Consider the following 16,117-nt stretch of genomic DNA (forward strand, 5'->3'; position numbering starts at 1 on the left):
CATGTGTTGTTACTTGTTAAGTAGTAGGTGGGCCCGCCAATCCCTCTTCCTTTGATCCTTTCCTTGCAAGCTCCTCACTCCTCCCTCCTCCCTCCTCCCTCCCATGTGCTTTTCAATGCTTCAGTATTACCAGCTGCAGCTTTATTTTCTGAGTCGTCTATCCATAATCCATCTATCTATCAACGATTTACGATTTATACTTTCAAAGACGCGTTCCACAAAACCATCGCTCAAGCCCTCGCTTTCTCGGCATCTTCTTCAGTTTGTTTGATATTTGAAATCAGAATACTTTTTCCTTCGAACAATCAAATTTCATTCATACCATGGCTGCTGCTGCTGCGACTCATCATCAGCAACAGCAGCTCTCCTCTTCTGGTTCGACTTATGATGTGTTCTTGAGCTTTTACGGCAAAGATGTCCGTAGAAGTTTTGCTGACCATTTATACCATACTTTGAGGGATGCTGGAATTAGAACTTTCAGGGATGATGAAGAACTGAACAAGGGAGAAGGGATTGCACCCGAACTTCAGGCTGCAATCCAGCAGTCAACAATCTCAATTCCCATATTTTCGATGAGTTACGGATCTAGCAAATGGTGTCTCAATGAGCTAAACGAGATATATGAATGCAGAAGAACGAGGAAGCAGACTGTATTTCCCATTTTCTACAAAATTGAACCAAGGGACGTCCGACATCAGATCGGTTCCTATGCAAAGGCTTTTAACAAGGAACACCCACAAAACTTTGACCCGAACAACAGTGCAAAAGTGGCAACAAGTCCTAAAAGAGATCGGAGGCTTAAACGGATGGCATTTCACGGAAGAAACGTAAGTTCAACAGTTTCCTTTGATTTCAATTAATGCTATGTTTCTCGATTAATTGTAAAGTCATAATTAATAAACCTGAACTACGATTTCAAAATTAACAGACTTAATTCTTCTCCTTACCAATGGATCAGTGAATCTTGTTGGATCTAAGGGTACTTGCTTGGTAAGGACAATAATTGACTCATCTGATCTTAAGTTAAATTCAAAGGGGGAGGGGGATCTGATATGGTTTCCAACTCTTTTTCTGTTTTCTCTCATTTCTGATTAAATCGTAAGCATATCATTGTTGCCTGCAGCACTGGGAAATTTAGCATGTTTGCATTCCATCTTTATTTGAATTCTATTTCTGCATGCATCTTTTTTTTTCCCCTTCTTCTTATATGTTATGTTAGGCCCCATGCATTTAAAATATCAGGAATTTCAGATCTTGTTTATCATTTTACTCACTCTATTTGCTCACTTGTGAAAGATTTTTCTGGGGAAACAATAACAAGATGGAAGCATAAGTTAAAATTGTATACATAAATTCAAATAATTTACCATGGGTTTTTCCATATTCAATATTTCTTTTGATTCTTTTGTACGTCATTATGATTTTCTTTTTTAATTAATTAAACAGGTACGAGGGGAAGTATTTAAGAGAAGTTGTTAAAGAAGTTTTGAGTACGCTAAACAAGAGGCCCAAACTTGTTTCTCACGAGCTAGTTGGAATTGAAAGCCATAAAAAAAAAATGTTGGAGCTATTAGATGTTGAATGTAGGGTCACAAAAATTGTAGGAATCTGTGGATTTGGTGGCATGGGAAAGACAACCATTGCTAGGGTTGTTTGCGAAGAAGTTCTTAGTAGATTTGATGCATATGCATTTGTTGAAAATGTTCGACATGACGATGGAAAATTTGGGATTGTTTATCTACAAAATAAACTTATCAAATCCATTTTAAAGGGTGGAAGTCTAGACATTGTTGATGAGAATAATGGGATCAATGAGATCCAACAAAGATTAAACAAAAAGAGAATTCTTGTTGTTCTTGACGATGTGGATCAAGATAATCAAGTGACGTCTTTGATTGGGGGTGGTGAATGGTTTGCCACTGGAAGCAAGATTATTATCACAACCAGAAATAGGGCTATTTTAAGTGCTTTGAAAGAACATGACATTTACACGCCCGAATTAATGAATTTAGATGATTCTCTTGAACTTTTTAGCCATTATGCATTTAAAATGAATCAGCTTCAAGAAGATTATTTGGCTATTTCTAAAGAAATTGTAAAAACTACCAAAGGACTTCCCTTGGCTCTTAGAGTTATAGGTTCGTCTTTATTTGCAAGGCCAAAAGCATCTTGGGAAAGCATGTTGAAGAAGTTACAGAAAGTTCCCAATAACGATGTTATGAAAAGTTTGAAAATAAGTTACAATGGCTTAGAAGATGTGGAACAAGAAATGTTTCTAGATATTGCTTGTTTCTTCATCGGGTGGAAGAGAGATATTGTGTGTCATATATGGGAAGCGTGTGAATTTTACCCTCAAGTGAGTCTTGAAAATCTGCATGCAAAGTCTTTGATAACGATTAATGAAGATGGTGAGCTAAGGATGCACGACGTGCTACGGGATCTTGGAAGAGATATTGTTCGTCAAGAGAATAAAAAACCAGAAAAACGTAGTCGAATTTGGTCTGAAGAGGAAGTTTTGGATGTACTTTTCAAACAGAAGGTAAGTATTGGATGCGCATATTGTTACTTTGTGAATTTCATATTTGGTCTTATTTTCTTGGGATATTACAAGTTTTTTTATTTTGGCATTTGATTAAAGTTATATATTTTGTAGGAAAAAATTAAATGTTCAGGACTCACTATTGACTTCAAGAAAAGCAATATTGACTCCAAGAGTGAATCAAGGCGTGGATGTTTGTTGAGTTCAAGACTTGATGCAATGATTGGACCAAGATTGCTCCAACTAGATCATGCACAAATCTCGGATAATTGCGTCAATTCTTTTTCAGAATTGAGATGGCTTAGTTGGAAAGGATGCCCTGAACAATATGCACTAACCAACTTTTGCCCGGAAAAATTGGTTGTCCTTGATCTATCATTTAGTGAGATTACGGAAAACTGGAAGGGTTGGAACCATATAAAGGTTTGGAAGACTAATTTCTCTCTTATTTTTTATTTGTAAATTTTTTTAACTCGTTTTAGAAAACAAATCTCATAATTTTCTTATAATGATTTTGCAGGAGGCAAGAAATCTGAAAGTCCTAGAACTTGAGTCGTGTAAACAACTACATAGTGCTCCTGACCTCTCAAAAAATCGACTTTTGGAGTTAATAAGTTTCTCTTCTTGTACTAACTTGGTTGGAATTGACACTTCTATTAGTTCTCTCACGTCCTTGGTCACTTTAGATTTGAGTGGATGCAAGAGTCTGGTGGGTCTCCCTACTGAAATTGGTTCTCTCACGTCCTTGGTCACTTTAGATTTGAGTGGGTGCAAGAGTCTGGTGGGTCTCCCTACTGAAATTGGTTCTCTCACGTCCTTAGTCACTTTAGATTTGAGTAAGTGCAAGAGTCTGGTGGGTCTCCCTACTGAAATTGGTTCTCTCACGTCCTTAGTCACTTTAGATTTGAGTTGGTGCAAGAGTCTGGTGGGTCTCCCTACTGAAATTGGTTCTTTCACGTCCTTGGTCACTTTAAATTTGAGATGGTGCGAGAGTATGGTGGATCTCCCTACTGAAATTGGTTCTCTCACGTCCTTGATCACTTTAGATTTATGTGGGTACGAGAGTATGGTGGATCTCCCTACTGAAATTGGTTCTCTCACGTCCTTGGTCACTTTAGATTTGAGATGGTGCGAGAGTATGGTGGATCTCCCTACTGAAATTGGTTCTCTCACGTCCTTGGTCACTTTATATTTGAGTGGGTGCAAGAGTCTGGTGGGTCTCCCTATTGAAATTGGTTCTCTCACGTCCTTGGTCACTTTAGATTTGAGTGAGTGCACGAGTCTGGTGGGTCTCCCTACTGAAATCGGTTCTCTCACGTCCTTGGTCACTTTAAATTTGAGTTGGTGCTCAAGTATGATGGCTCTCCCTACTAAAATTGGTTCACTCACGTCCTTAGTCAATTTATATTTGATTGGGTGCGAGAGTCTGGTGGGTCTCCCTACTGAAATTGGTTCTCTCACGTCCTTGGTCACTTTAGATTTAAGTGGGTGCAAGAGTATGGTGGATCTCCCTACTGAAATTGGTTCTCTCACGTCCTTGGTCACTTTAAGTTTGAGATGTTACAAGAATATGGTGTATCTACCTACTGAAATTGGTTTTCTCACATCCTTGGTCACTTTACATTTGAGTGAGTGCAAGAGTCTGGTGGGTCTCCCTACTGAAATTGGTTCTCTCAAGTCCTTGGTCACTTTAGATTTGAGCTTGTGCAAGAGTCTGGTGGGTCTCCCTACTGAAATTGGTTCTCTCACGTCCTTAGTCACTTTGCATTTGAGTGGGTGCAAAAGGCTTGTGGGTCTCCCTACTGAAATTGTTTCTCACACGTCCTTGGTCACTTTATATTTGAGTGAGTGCAAGAGTCTGGTGGGTCTCCCTACTGAAATTGGTTCTCTCAAGTCCTTGGTCACTTTAAATTTGAGTAAGTGCGAGAGTCTAGTGAGTCTCCCTACTGAAATTGGTTCTCTCAAATCCTTAGTCACTTTAGATTTGAGTTGGTGCAAGAGTCTGGTGGGTCCTTACTGAAATTAGTTCTCTCACATCCTTGGTCACTTTCACTTTAAATTTGAAGAGTGCTAAAATTGGTTCTCTCACGTTCTTAGAAAGATTGAAAAGCTCACAGATCTTGTAGATTACTACATGCTGCTCCTTGGAAAGATTACTAGATCTTTCCAACTTGAAAGAGTTGAGGGAACTAGAGATTAAATAGTGTGAGAAGTTGTTTGGAATTCCTGGCCTTGCTGGATTGGAGCCTTTGGAAGAATTGGAAATAATAGGCTGCAACAATCTATCTGAGATTCATGGTGTTGACGCATTAAAAACCTTGCAAGACTTGTATACTTGTATACTCGTACATGCTCCTCCTTGGAAAGAATACCAGATCTTTCGATCTTAAAAAAGTTGAAGTACCTGAGAGTTAAAGAATGCAAGAACCTACCAGATCAGGAAATTGGAAAACGCAGACTATTTTAAGGTAATGTACGGGCTTTGTTTAATAAACGTTATGTTATATTATTTATCAATTGATAATCTTGGAGGGGCTCTCTTTGTTTCAATGTAGGGGGAGAATATCTTCAGTGAAAGAAGAAAAAAAAAACAAGATGGGCCCTCACTCTGCAGTTCCTTGATTTGTTGTGATATTATAGCATTGATGGTACTACGTGCTTCTTTTAGGCTGGAAATTTCATCTTTTGGCCTCCCATTATTTACATACATGGTGATTGAAAAATGCTACCTGAATGTGGAACTTCCAAGTTTTGGATAGATGTCCTTGCTGTTGACTTGTGTTGCTTGAGTTTACAAATAATGAGAAAAAAGTGCAGGCCAATGGTAGTATTCGCATGCCAGGTTTCTATTCCTCTTGCTGGACGACCCGACTTGTGATCAAGTCGCCGAGAAAGGATTGGCGTCTCCCAAGTAATACATCTTTGCCTTTACTTACTCTAAACCAAAGGGAGTGCCCTGGTCGTGTTTTTATTTGGGGAATAATCTCTATTTAGTGTTATTGATGTTGCAATGCATGCTCTACCATATATTTGTAATTGGTTAACCTCTATGTTTTTATTTGGGGAATAATCTCTATGCATGCTCTACCATATATTTGTAATTGGTTAACCTCTATGTTTTTATTTGGGGAATAATCTCTAGTTAGTGTTATTGATGTTGCAATGCATGCTCTACCATATATTTGTAATTGGTTAACCTCTACGTTTTTATTTGGGGAATAATCTCTATTTAGTGTTATTGATGTTGCAATGCATGCTCTACCATATATAGTTAGTCATTAGAAATGATGTGACGCGCACCACGATTTATATCCTTAAGGGAGCTTTTTTATATTAATGCCGCCGAGTGGGTGCAAACCCAAGACCTCCTCTATGGAAGTTGAATCTTTAACCACTTTAACATACCACCTTTGGCAATGATGTGAAGGTTGTTTCTCCTTTATGAGAAGTTTTGCAATAATTGTTGATTCTAAACTGGTAGCATGCATATTTAGCTTGAAATTTCAAACGACTCTTATACTTAAACTAGAATTCACATGACCTATATGTGATTACAGAAGAAAAAAAAAATGACTTATATGTGTATTAGAGAATAGAAAATATTTATGTAATAAGCCATGGAGCTATTATAGTCTGTACCTACATTTTATATATAAATATATAACGAACCTATTTTAAGGGTTGTCATCAAATTTATTTAAATATGGTATCAGTCGCTTGGGGGTTGATCTGGTTCATTTCTTGAATCTAATCTGGGTCATTTCTTGAGTTTCTCGAACCTTGTGTCTCACCTTTCTTGAATCACTTTCTGCTAACGGTTACTTTTCTTAAAACTTGTTCGGTTGTTCTCAACAGAGCTTTGGAGTTGAAGGCGACTAAGTTCTGTCTCTTCCAGTTTTTCTTCTCAAATCTTCTCAAATCGTTTTCTGATTGCGGTTTTAGTGTGTTCAATATCTGTATTTTCTGTTGAATGGTGGTTTCTGGTGATTAGAAGCCTGCGTTTCGTGTTAGCAGATCTGCATTTCCTGGTTTGTGAACGTTTCAGATCTGGCATCTCTGCGTTTCTGGTTTGTTTTCAGCGTGGTTACAGATTTGGCCTGCATTTCTTAGTTCCAGATTTGCTTGGTGGTGATTTCAGATCTGAGTTTTCAAGCTCTGTTTTCTGCGTTCCGAGTTCTTAGATTTCTGTTCAGCTTTCAGTTTGTAATTTGAGTTGTTCAGATTTGGTTTTTCTGCACTCCAAGTTGTTCAGAGTTGGTTCTGAGTTCTGCGCTCCGAGTTTCAGTTTTTGGTGCTCTGTTTCAGCCGTCCGTGATTTGTGATTTCTGATTCAAGAAATTCAAGATTCATACTTGTCAAGATTTAGCAAGATTTGTGATTCATGGCTTCTGATTCATCTATGTCTGATGTGCAACCTCTGGATTCGTCTTCTTCTCATTCATTTTCAAATGTCTACCATTATTTGTCAGTCAAGCTTTCTGGAGAGAATTATTTGATATGGCGTTCTCAATTTCTGCCTTTGTTAAACACCACTGGTTTCATGACCTGTATGATGTATCCAGTTGAATTCATCAGTGTGCATTGTCTATTTTTAGAGATCAACTAGGCTAACTTTAATTTCTTTTTCATCTTCACATGTTTCCATAGGGGTTAATTTGTTTATTTCTTTGTTCTTTTCATTTATTTCAAACAGGAAAAGGAACAATGAAAACTTTTCTGATTCAATTTTTGAAATACAAAACGTTTCCAAATTATCTTGTTGTTGATGAAGCTGCAAGTGTCACAACTGATGTTTCCATGAGCCCTACTAGAATGGAAATGCTCCATACTTTCTGAGGGGATATAATTTTTATCAAGGTTATTCCCCATTTTCCTGGTTTTGATTCACAAAAGTCAGGTTGCTCTCATGAAATTCAATGACATTTGAATTGTACAGGGGAAAAAGCAAAGGTACACGATTCCATGGTTCTGATAGTCAATGTGAGAAGCCAAAAATCTGAATCAACAAGGTCGTGCGAGCTAATCTTAACTCTCAAGGTACGTCTCGGATTTTTTGCATGGTCCTTAATTAGTAACTTTTACTATTGCCAATTTAAATTAATTAGTAGGGTCTCTTCTTGTCTAAACAGCATCTTTCCTTTAATTATATATATCAACCTATGTGGAACTGTGATCTCTTTCTTGTTAGATAGGTTTGCAATGTGTTAAATTCAAAGTGAGACAGAACCTGGTGAATACTGTGTTGATATGCTAAATACAGAAATCTTTGGTGAGACGGAACCTTAAAAATTAGAGGACAAATAGTGATTCAATGAGCTTGGCCCTTCTCCAAGTTTGAGATCATTCTTAATCTTCTTTGTTGCATCTAATGCGAGTCTCTTGGGAGACTATATTAAGGTTATAAATCAAGCTTATTCCTAGTATGTGAGACTTCTTCAGCTTGTATGTATTTGTTTGAATGCTTATTGGTTTCTCCTGTCATTTTATCTATTATTTGTGTATGTGAGTGACAGAAATATGAAGTTTGAATTTTGAATCATGACCATGCATCAGGCCTCAAAAGAGGCTCCTGGTTTATTGGCCTGCTTTAGTTGAGAAGAAACTGAACTGGAAAGTTGTGAAATTTTCAATTGAATATACTTGTTTTCCCAAGTCTTTAGTGCTGTAGTTTGAATCAATTCTCAAAATTTCCTTAACAAAGAGAGGTGAGGATGACTAGGTTAGATTAGACTTGGAATGCAGCTGAAATAAAATGGAAACAGAGGCTTGTCTGAGTAAGAGTAACATTTTGATTGATTCGATTGGGAACCTTGCTCTGGGTGTGGTTAACGGAGTAGGTAGAGTTTGTTCAGCCAAATACAAGTCTGATTGTTCTGTTGCTCTGAGGGCCATTCTCCGAGTGATAAGACCCATTCTATCACACTATGCATGATGGATTATATTCAAATGGATTTGATTAAATAAGCCAAGTAATATCCCTTGCCTCTGTTATGCTCTTTATTATGTATTGTACCTTCCCTGGCCATAGTTCTCAATTGGATGATCTATTGTGAGATATTCTGAGTTTTCTAGATGTTTGTTCTGTACATAAAGTACATTAATTGGGAATTAAGGATGATTCAATACATGTTTTGTCCACAAGTATTGAGAGGAACTTCAAAGTAGAAGCACCTATGCTCAACTCCTCACCAAGGAAAACTTGTAGGCTCCTTATGTTCTATTGCATTTCAAGCTCTCACTTCATTTCACTTGAAAAGGTCCTCTTTTTGGCCTTTAGTTTGCTTTGCCTTTTTTACTCTGTGCCCTTGATGTTCCTTTTTTAGTTGGCCAACACCCTTGATGTTCCTGAATTGCTCCTTATCTGGTGCATGTACAGGCATTCAGACAAACAACACAATTAGCTGGAGCCTTGAAGGGAAGCAATAGACTTCACTACAAACTCCTAGTTTCTCAGTAAATGGTCGCAATGTTCTTACTGTCTACAATGGGCCACAGCTGCATGAAAAGGGGCTGGCTGTTTTGGTATCACCTTTTGTTGACAAGAAGAGTAATTAAGAAATTCATGCTTGAGCTTCAAGGTAGTTGGTCATTTCCATGGCTGGTAGATGGAAGGATCACTTTCTTTTATTAAACAGTCTTTACTCTATTCAGAAGCTCCTCAAATATGTGTTTATCTGTGGAGAGAGCTATACCCACATTGATACTTCTAGTTCTACAAACATGTATGATACCAGCCAAGACGGCTGCTTCCTCCGGCTTTAAGGCCATCTTTGTTCCCTTCTTTTTTAATTATAAAATCACTGTTAACTATTACTCTGGGGGTCCTCATACTGAATTCAGTTTTCAAAGCTTTTTTCTTCATTTCAGGCTTCCCACCTAAACATGGAAAAGATTGAGTTGCAACCTATCCTATTCCACAACTACTGCTCGTATTTCCTCTCCTAAGTTCTTGGAGATTTGCTGTGGGTCGATTTGGTTGTACAGTTTTTATCTTTAAAATATTAAATCAGATAAAATAAAACCGTTTAACACCTTTAGAAAAGAGGAAGAGATGAGATAACAAATGAAAATTAAAAGAAGTATACTGATGCTTTCAAGGTAAAAGTACAGACTTTGTTTCATAGATGTTGCTTTGATTCAATTTTGTGTCTAAATCCAGCTTTTATTCAGTCCCAAAAATAATTTCTGTGACAACTTCATTGCTAATGGCAGAATGAATGAAGAAAATTAGAACAGGGCAAAGTAAAATCTACTTCATAAATTGGAGATCTATCAGGACTAAATCAAATTTGATGGCTCTAATCGATGTAGAATCTTGCATCTCACACTTTAGTTCCTTGATTTGTTGTCATATTATGGTATTGATGGTATTATGTCTGTCGTTTAGACAGGAAATTACATGTTTTCACCTCCCCTGATTTATATACATGGTCATTGACAAGCTTGCACAGGCTATACATGAAGCAAATAGAAAAGGTGAGAGCCAGTTCCTGTGTTGCTTTCTCCAGGCTCTCTATCTAGTACTATTGATTTGCCACCCCAAGGGGAAGCCAATTGAGGTGTGCATACAACAAAATCATGCCATGAACAAGTAGTTGTTGATGACTTCTACATTCATACTTTTTTTCCATCTATCTTGTGCATCTAGCTTCTCTTCTCTTGTTGCATCTATATTTTCCATTAATAATTTTCATGCCTTACTGTATTATGAAATAAGACTCATCATACAAACTATTTTCTGGATTGGAGTTGGAGATTCTGGAAATTCCACAACCCAAGCCATTTGCATAAGCTTCTTCTCACTTCTTGCATCTATCTTCACTTCCAACTTTTGAGTTCTTGATGCATATGAAAAATATATACAGCACCATTATTGCTGCTAAAAAGGCAACCTCTTTCTAACAATAGCAGTAAGAGTTTATCATTTGGGTGAATGCAAAAAAGAGTTTTCTGGAGACTCCAAAGCATTAATGCTGGAAGAGACCTCTCTCTCTCCTAAACAAACTCACACTCTTACTCCAAAGCATTTGTTCCTCCTCACAAAGCATGCCTCAAGAGTGACAAAATGTGGCTTCTACTGGAGACTTCAAGTATCAATCTCTTAGAACATGTCACTTGTGCCATAAGCAGTTTAGCTCCAATAAAGACATTTTCATGTACAGCGATAGGGTGACACACTATACATAAGGTCACCTATCTGTGCAACCATAGTTGATTTTAGACTCAAAGCTGAGTAAGTGGCCAGCTTTTAAAACAAACCTTGTTTTAAAACCAAATCATGCTTTTAATTGATATACAAAAAGGCATACCCATTGAACTTGAACCCTCGATCATTAAGTCATAATGGGCCAACCTTACTGTTGCAAGGCATGGATCAATCTTTTGGCATCAAGAACCTTATAATATAAGTGAAAGAAACAATAATTGATTTTCTAAATTCTCATATGTGAGGTGTGATACTTGCGTAGTCACCGGGAGAAAAAACATAATTTTTCTAGAAGGTTACTATTATTATTATTTTTTGGTTAGTATTTCTTATGCAAGGAGATATCTTGTTGGGCTTTAGATATTTTTCGCTTTATATGTAAAAAATTCTCGTTGGGAGACTCACCCACCACAGCCAGATGTGCGACCCGGGTCGAACACCAGATTAGTCAGGGCAAAGCCTTGGAAACTGCGACCCGGGTCGAACACCGGATTAGTCAGGGCAAAGCCTTGGAAACTGGGGTTGGCAAACCAAAAAAAAAAAAAACACTAATAAAATCTCATCTATTTACCCAAAAAACACACACTAATAAAAGCCTAGAAATATAATGAAGAGACTCGAATAATGTACAACACATGATGGAAATATCCTAACTTAGAAGAATATTAATCAAAGGTGATAGTAGAAGATTACTAAGTATCAACTTATTGACTGAAAAATTGAAACATCACAAAATATATAAGGAAATTTTTTACTCTAATCTTCATATTGAAAAATGAAAAGTATTATAGGCATAAAAATCAATAAAAAGTATATATTGAAAAGAAAAGAAAAAAAAGGGGTAAAGCAAAAAAAATGGCATGGTTCTAACCAAAATATTAACTCGGAAGACATAGCAATTATGGTCATCTCTTTTCTCTCCTCTGATGCATTAATCATCCAATACAATGTCAGAAAAAAGATGTATATATTTTTTAGATTGTAATAAAATAATGATTACTCGAGTAAAATTAAAGTATTGGTGGACATTGGGACGTGGTTTTCTTTCAGAGGGTTATAACGAAATTTTTTAAAAACAAATTTATCTGAATTCTCTATCTTTTATCTATACAAAACACTATAAGATGTTAAAGAAAAAATTATTTTTCATAAATTTTATGTTTTATTTATATTAATTTAGCTTAATTTAAATTAGAAAAGCACAAACTAAAACCATGGTACGTTATGTCGGCAATATTCTCAGAGCTTCTCTCTCCACTTAGGCACGTAGGACCTCTACACCCTCCACATTGGGGCGGCCTTCTCAAACCCTTGCCCGCTCACCGGGGAGTATGACCCCCTAGTGAGTTTTGCATACTTAGTACTTCTTTTCACTAGTTGTATACTTGTGTTTTCTTTGCATGTTTACATTCGTGAGTTTTGCATACTTCCAGTTTTGCCCACATACAGTAGGGCATGTGTTGATTCAGTAACATTAATTTAGGTGATGTTTTAAGCTTAAAATAAAACTCCTATTATGTCTATTGGCTCAAATTAAGCTATACATCAAAATTCAGACAAAAATGACCCTAAATACCTTCTGAAACCGTGGGTCGATTTTTTTACCCACACATTGCCAAGTCTCAGCGAAATGTTGTTGTGATTACAGCCAGTGACACTTGACATTTGGGCGACTTTTTTTTACTAAAACACAAAAATTAACGCTTCAATTTGATTTTTTTTTCTTTAGATTGCTAATCATTAACATATATCGACTTTACTATTGTATTCTATTTTACCTAGTATTAAGCTAAGATGACTTGTTTGGCTGTGCTAATGTAACTTCCAATATATTATAATGAAGGGATAATTACTGATGCTAAGTGTACTATAGCTTAATTATTACTTTCCTCAATACTTTTTAGAACTACTAATGCCCCATTCCACTGTTAACTGATGATGTTTCATTTTTGTTTTTTTCAAAAATCCCCCAAAATAATCCTTATGTTTGTTATTATTTATAAAAGTTATTAATGTCCCTATAGAGTATAGTTTAATTACTAATCAAACCTTGCTCTTTATAAAATTACCATTGCCCCCTCACTTCAACGGTGTTTAATTACTGTGAAAATTGGGTGTACATTGTCCACTTTGCCCTTGCTAGAATTAAGATTCAAAAGACCGTATCACATTCATCTAGAAAAACCACATAGAACACCAATTTTACCCTTATCTTCCAGTTATTTTATATTTCAAAGAGTAATATTCTTACTAAAAAATGATGTAAAGGGTAAATGAGTATTAACAAACTCCAAGGTTATTTTAGAGTTTTCTTTTGAAAAAAATAAAGATGTCCCATGACTCACATCATTAAAATTAACCAAAATTAATGGTTAAAAAATCAGTAATTTGAGGCAAAGTCTAAGGTTGGATTGGGAATTTAAATGAATACAAAGGAAGAAGAAGTAGTTTATTTTTGGGTAACCAGATAAAGTGGTAGTTAAACTATGGTTTAAGGGGACATCATAGTTTTAATGAATGACAAAACTGATATTATAGAAGTGAGGGAGACAATAGAAATTTTATAGGGAGCTAAATTTGATTTATAATTAAGCTACAACAAGTGTTTTTTTTATTACCAAAAAAAAAAAAACAAGTGTTTTAAATTTTTAATCCAACAGGATTCCAATTAATTATTTTTTTTTTTAAAATCTTAATAGCCTCTTAATATTAAGAGGGCCAATATAAATTTTATAAAGAGCAACATTTGATTAGTGATTAAGCTATAAGCAATGTTTTTTAACCTTACACTTCTAGACCTCAGGGGTTCAAATTAATGACCTTGAAGACAATAGCTATCATCCCCAATGATATGGTGGAAGCACAAGCAAACGAAAAAAAGAGAGAATGATCATCCATTATTTATCAAAATGGTTTCCAATAGATAAAATGTAAGTTGCAACAACTAAACCTCAATTGGGTTAGTTTGAGACCATAGGGAGATTTTGCTTTTAGGTCATTTTTTAACATACTTAAAAGGAATTTTAGAAGATAGACTTTCAAATCTAGATGTATAAAATTGATTTGGATAGCCATCTACTTTGATGTCAGTTAGGTTCTAGTCTCTCTCCGGTCCCCTAGTTTTGGACACTCTAAATAATAGAATTATTATTGTCTTTTGAGGTCTTGATTATTCCTTTTTGTTGCTGAGTCATTGTAATCTTCCCTCCCTCTCTTAGGGGGGCTCGACTTCAATGTTACGCAATGTGTAGCACTGTGCTGCGAATAGTTGAGATTTCAATCTCAACCGTCCATTTTTCAAAAGTAAAAAAAATTACACTTTTCGAAAATGAATGGTCGAGATCTCAATCTCAACCATTTGCTGCAAGTGTTGCGCATTAATTGTGCTTTAATGTGCAACACTCAAGCAATTTCCCCTTAAGATATTTGGTTAATGATCCACTCATTAAAAAAAATGAGAAGAAGAAATAGATGCCTATATTATGACGTATAATGTTGGAGGAGTCATTTTCCACTCAAAAAACTCTTACCTAAAAAAAAAAAAAAAAAAAACCTAACCTAATTTTAAACTTCTTCCTCGAATATTATTTATATGGTTGAATAGGAGTGTATAATTCAAAAATATCTATTACATGGTAGATCATTCAACAAATAAAAATTTTATGTCATTTTTTTATTGGGTTAGCCAAGATTGATTTTTATTTTATCATACATCCATCTGTTAGGTCAAGTAAGATCAAAATTCTCTTGAAAACATATTAAACTCAAGATACCTTGCTTACATATCAAGTTCCAACCTCAAAAATAGCGTTACTTAAACAAGAAAAATTTTTTTTTTCTTCTTAAATCTAGGAGTACAAAGAAATTAGGGATGCAAAAATAATACTAAAAAATAAATAGAACTATCACTTCCCACCAGTAGGATTCCAACTTTAAACTACTTTATTCTTTTTTCTCTAAAGGGTGTTCTTATATATTATATTGAAGGGTTTGGGGGTGGGGGTGTCGGGTGAGCTGGGATTCTCTATGCGGGAAGAACCCCTTATAAGTGTGTGGTTGAAAAAGTGAGAGAAACAGTCTTTTATCTCTATAAGTAGAAAATCCAAATTCAAGATGGGAGACTATTACATACACGACAAAGAAGAGTCGAATTTTAACATCTTCACTAAGAAGTGTTGGTCATTACCAACTGGGCCATCGAATTTGGCTCTCTCCTTGTAAAATTTTTCTCAATGACTATCTAATGAAAAATTTGTAGTAATTGAATTAAAATATTTTATGCAAATGAATCCTATAACTCATTGGACACTTAGTGGAAGAGTTAGAATTAGGTTTTTTTTTAGGGAAGAATAATTTGCTCGCTTGACGCTTTTAAACCAATCAGTAAGGGTGAGATCCACTGAAATTTTAGTATGCGTTTGGTAACGTTTCTGTTCTGAGAAACCAGTTCTTATGCAAAACCGTTTTTTAATGTTTCTGCGCTAAAATGCCGTTCTTTGCTTGAAAATGACGTTTGATAAATCCGTTCTGAAAATATTTTCAAAACACTAATAATAGAATAAGTTGGTGTGTTTTTTTCTTTTTTTGGGTTGAAAGATAAAGTTGGTGTCTGATAAACTTGTTTTAAAACTTTAATTTGAATCAATTTTATTACTTTCGTTTATGTTCTTTGGTAAAAACATATTTTATATGTATTGCAAAAAGCGTTCTTTAGAACACTTTTCTGACCGGTTAATTTTTAAAGAACAGAATAACGAATCGTTTTATCAAACACCTCTAACCCGTTCTTCCGTTCCCAAAGATCAAAAGAACGCCAAAAACGTTTTTTAAGAATGTTATCAAACGCGCCCTTAATCTTTGGTTTTTTTTCTTCTCTTAGTGTATACAAGCGAGGCCATCCTTATTCGTGGTTCAACAGCGTCAACAGAATACATCATTCTGCATTGAAAGGGAGGTGATCTAGACTCTTCTTGAAAGAACCCTTTCAAAGGACTGGATTCAAACTGCCCATCCTTCGATGGTAACATTTATTTAATTCCCACTTTGACCTCTTTCTAATATTTTATACCATTAAATATGATGTAAAATAATCAAAGATTCTAATTGAACCGCTGTGATCACTAACCTGAGATTCCGTACAAGGAACAGATTATCTACCTAGGCCCCACAAAAGCGATGTCATGTCGCACGTATTTCCGTTCTGACGAAGATTTCAAATTTTTTTTTGGGTAAACATGAAAATTTCAAATGAAGAGAAAGAACCAAACAGATAAGCTCAAAGAAGTAAGAAGCATCCGAGGGCATTTACGTCCTTTGATTTTCAAAAAAAAGTTGAAAAAAGATTAAAATCGAAGGAACGACTATCGGTTCAG

The 16,117-nt window shown here is 35.7% G+C and overlaps 1 protein-coding gene and 1 pseudogene across 2 annotated transcripts; both read left to right on the top strand.

Moving 5' to 3' along the window:
* The first annotated feature begins 94 nt into the window (after window positions 1-94).
* Window positions 95-3,071, top strand: LOC149005912 (disease resistance protein L6-like; annotated as a pseudogene). The gene is made up of 3 exons (XR_016175492.1): window positions 95-827; window positions 1,447-2,539; window positions 2,654-3,071. The product of XR_016175492.1 is annotated as a disease resistance protein L6-like (transcript).
* On the top strand, window positions 3,048-11,200 carry LOC149005913 (uncharacterized). Its single transcript, XM_089167952.1, has 3 exons — window positions 3,048-5,007; window positions 5,095-7,576; window positions 8,916-11,200. The coding sequence occupies exon 1, from the start codon at window positions 3,048-3,050 to the stop codon at window positions 4,557-4,559; it is 1,512 nt and encodes a 503-aa protein (XP_089024078.1). The 3' UTR covers window positions 4,560-5,007; window positions 5,095-7,576; window positions 8,916-11,200.
* The last annotated feature ends 4,917 nt before the right edge of the window (window positions 11,201-16,117 follow it).

This window comes from Hakea prostrata, chromosome 9, assembly GCF_041222555.1.
Source record: "Hakea prostrata isolate BN-2017 chromosome 9, UWA_Hpros_2, whole genome shotgun sequence".
NCBI lineage: Eukaryota > Viridiplantae > Streptophyta > Magnoliopsida > Proteales > Proteaceae > Hakea > Hakea prostrata.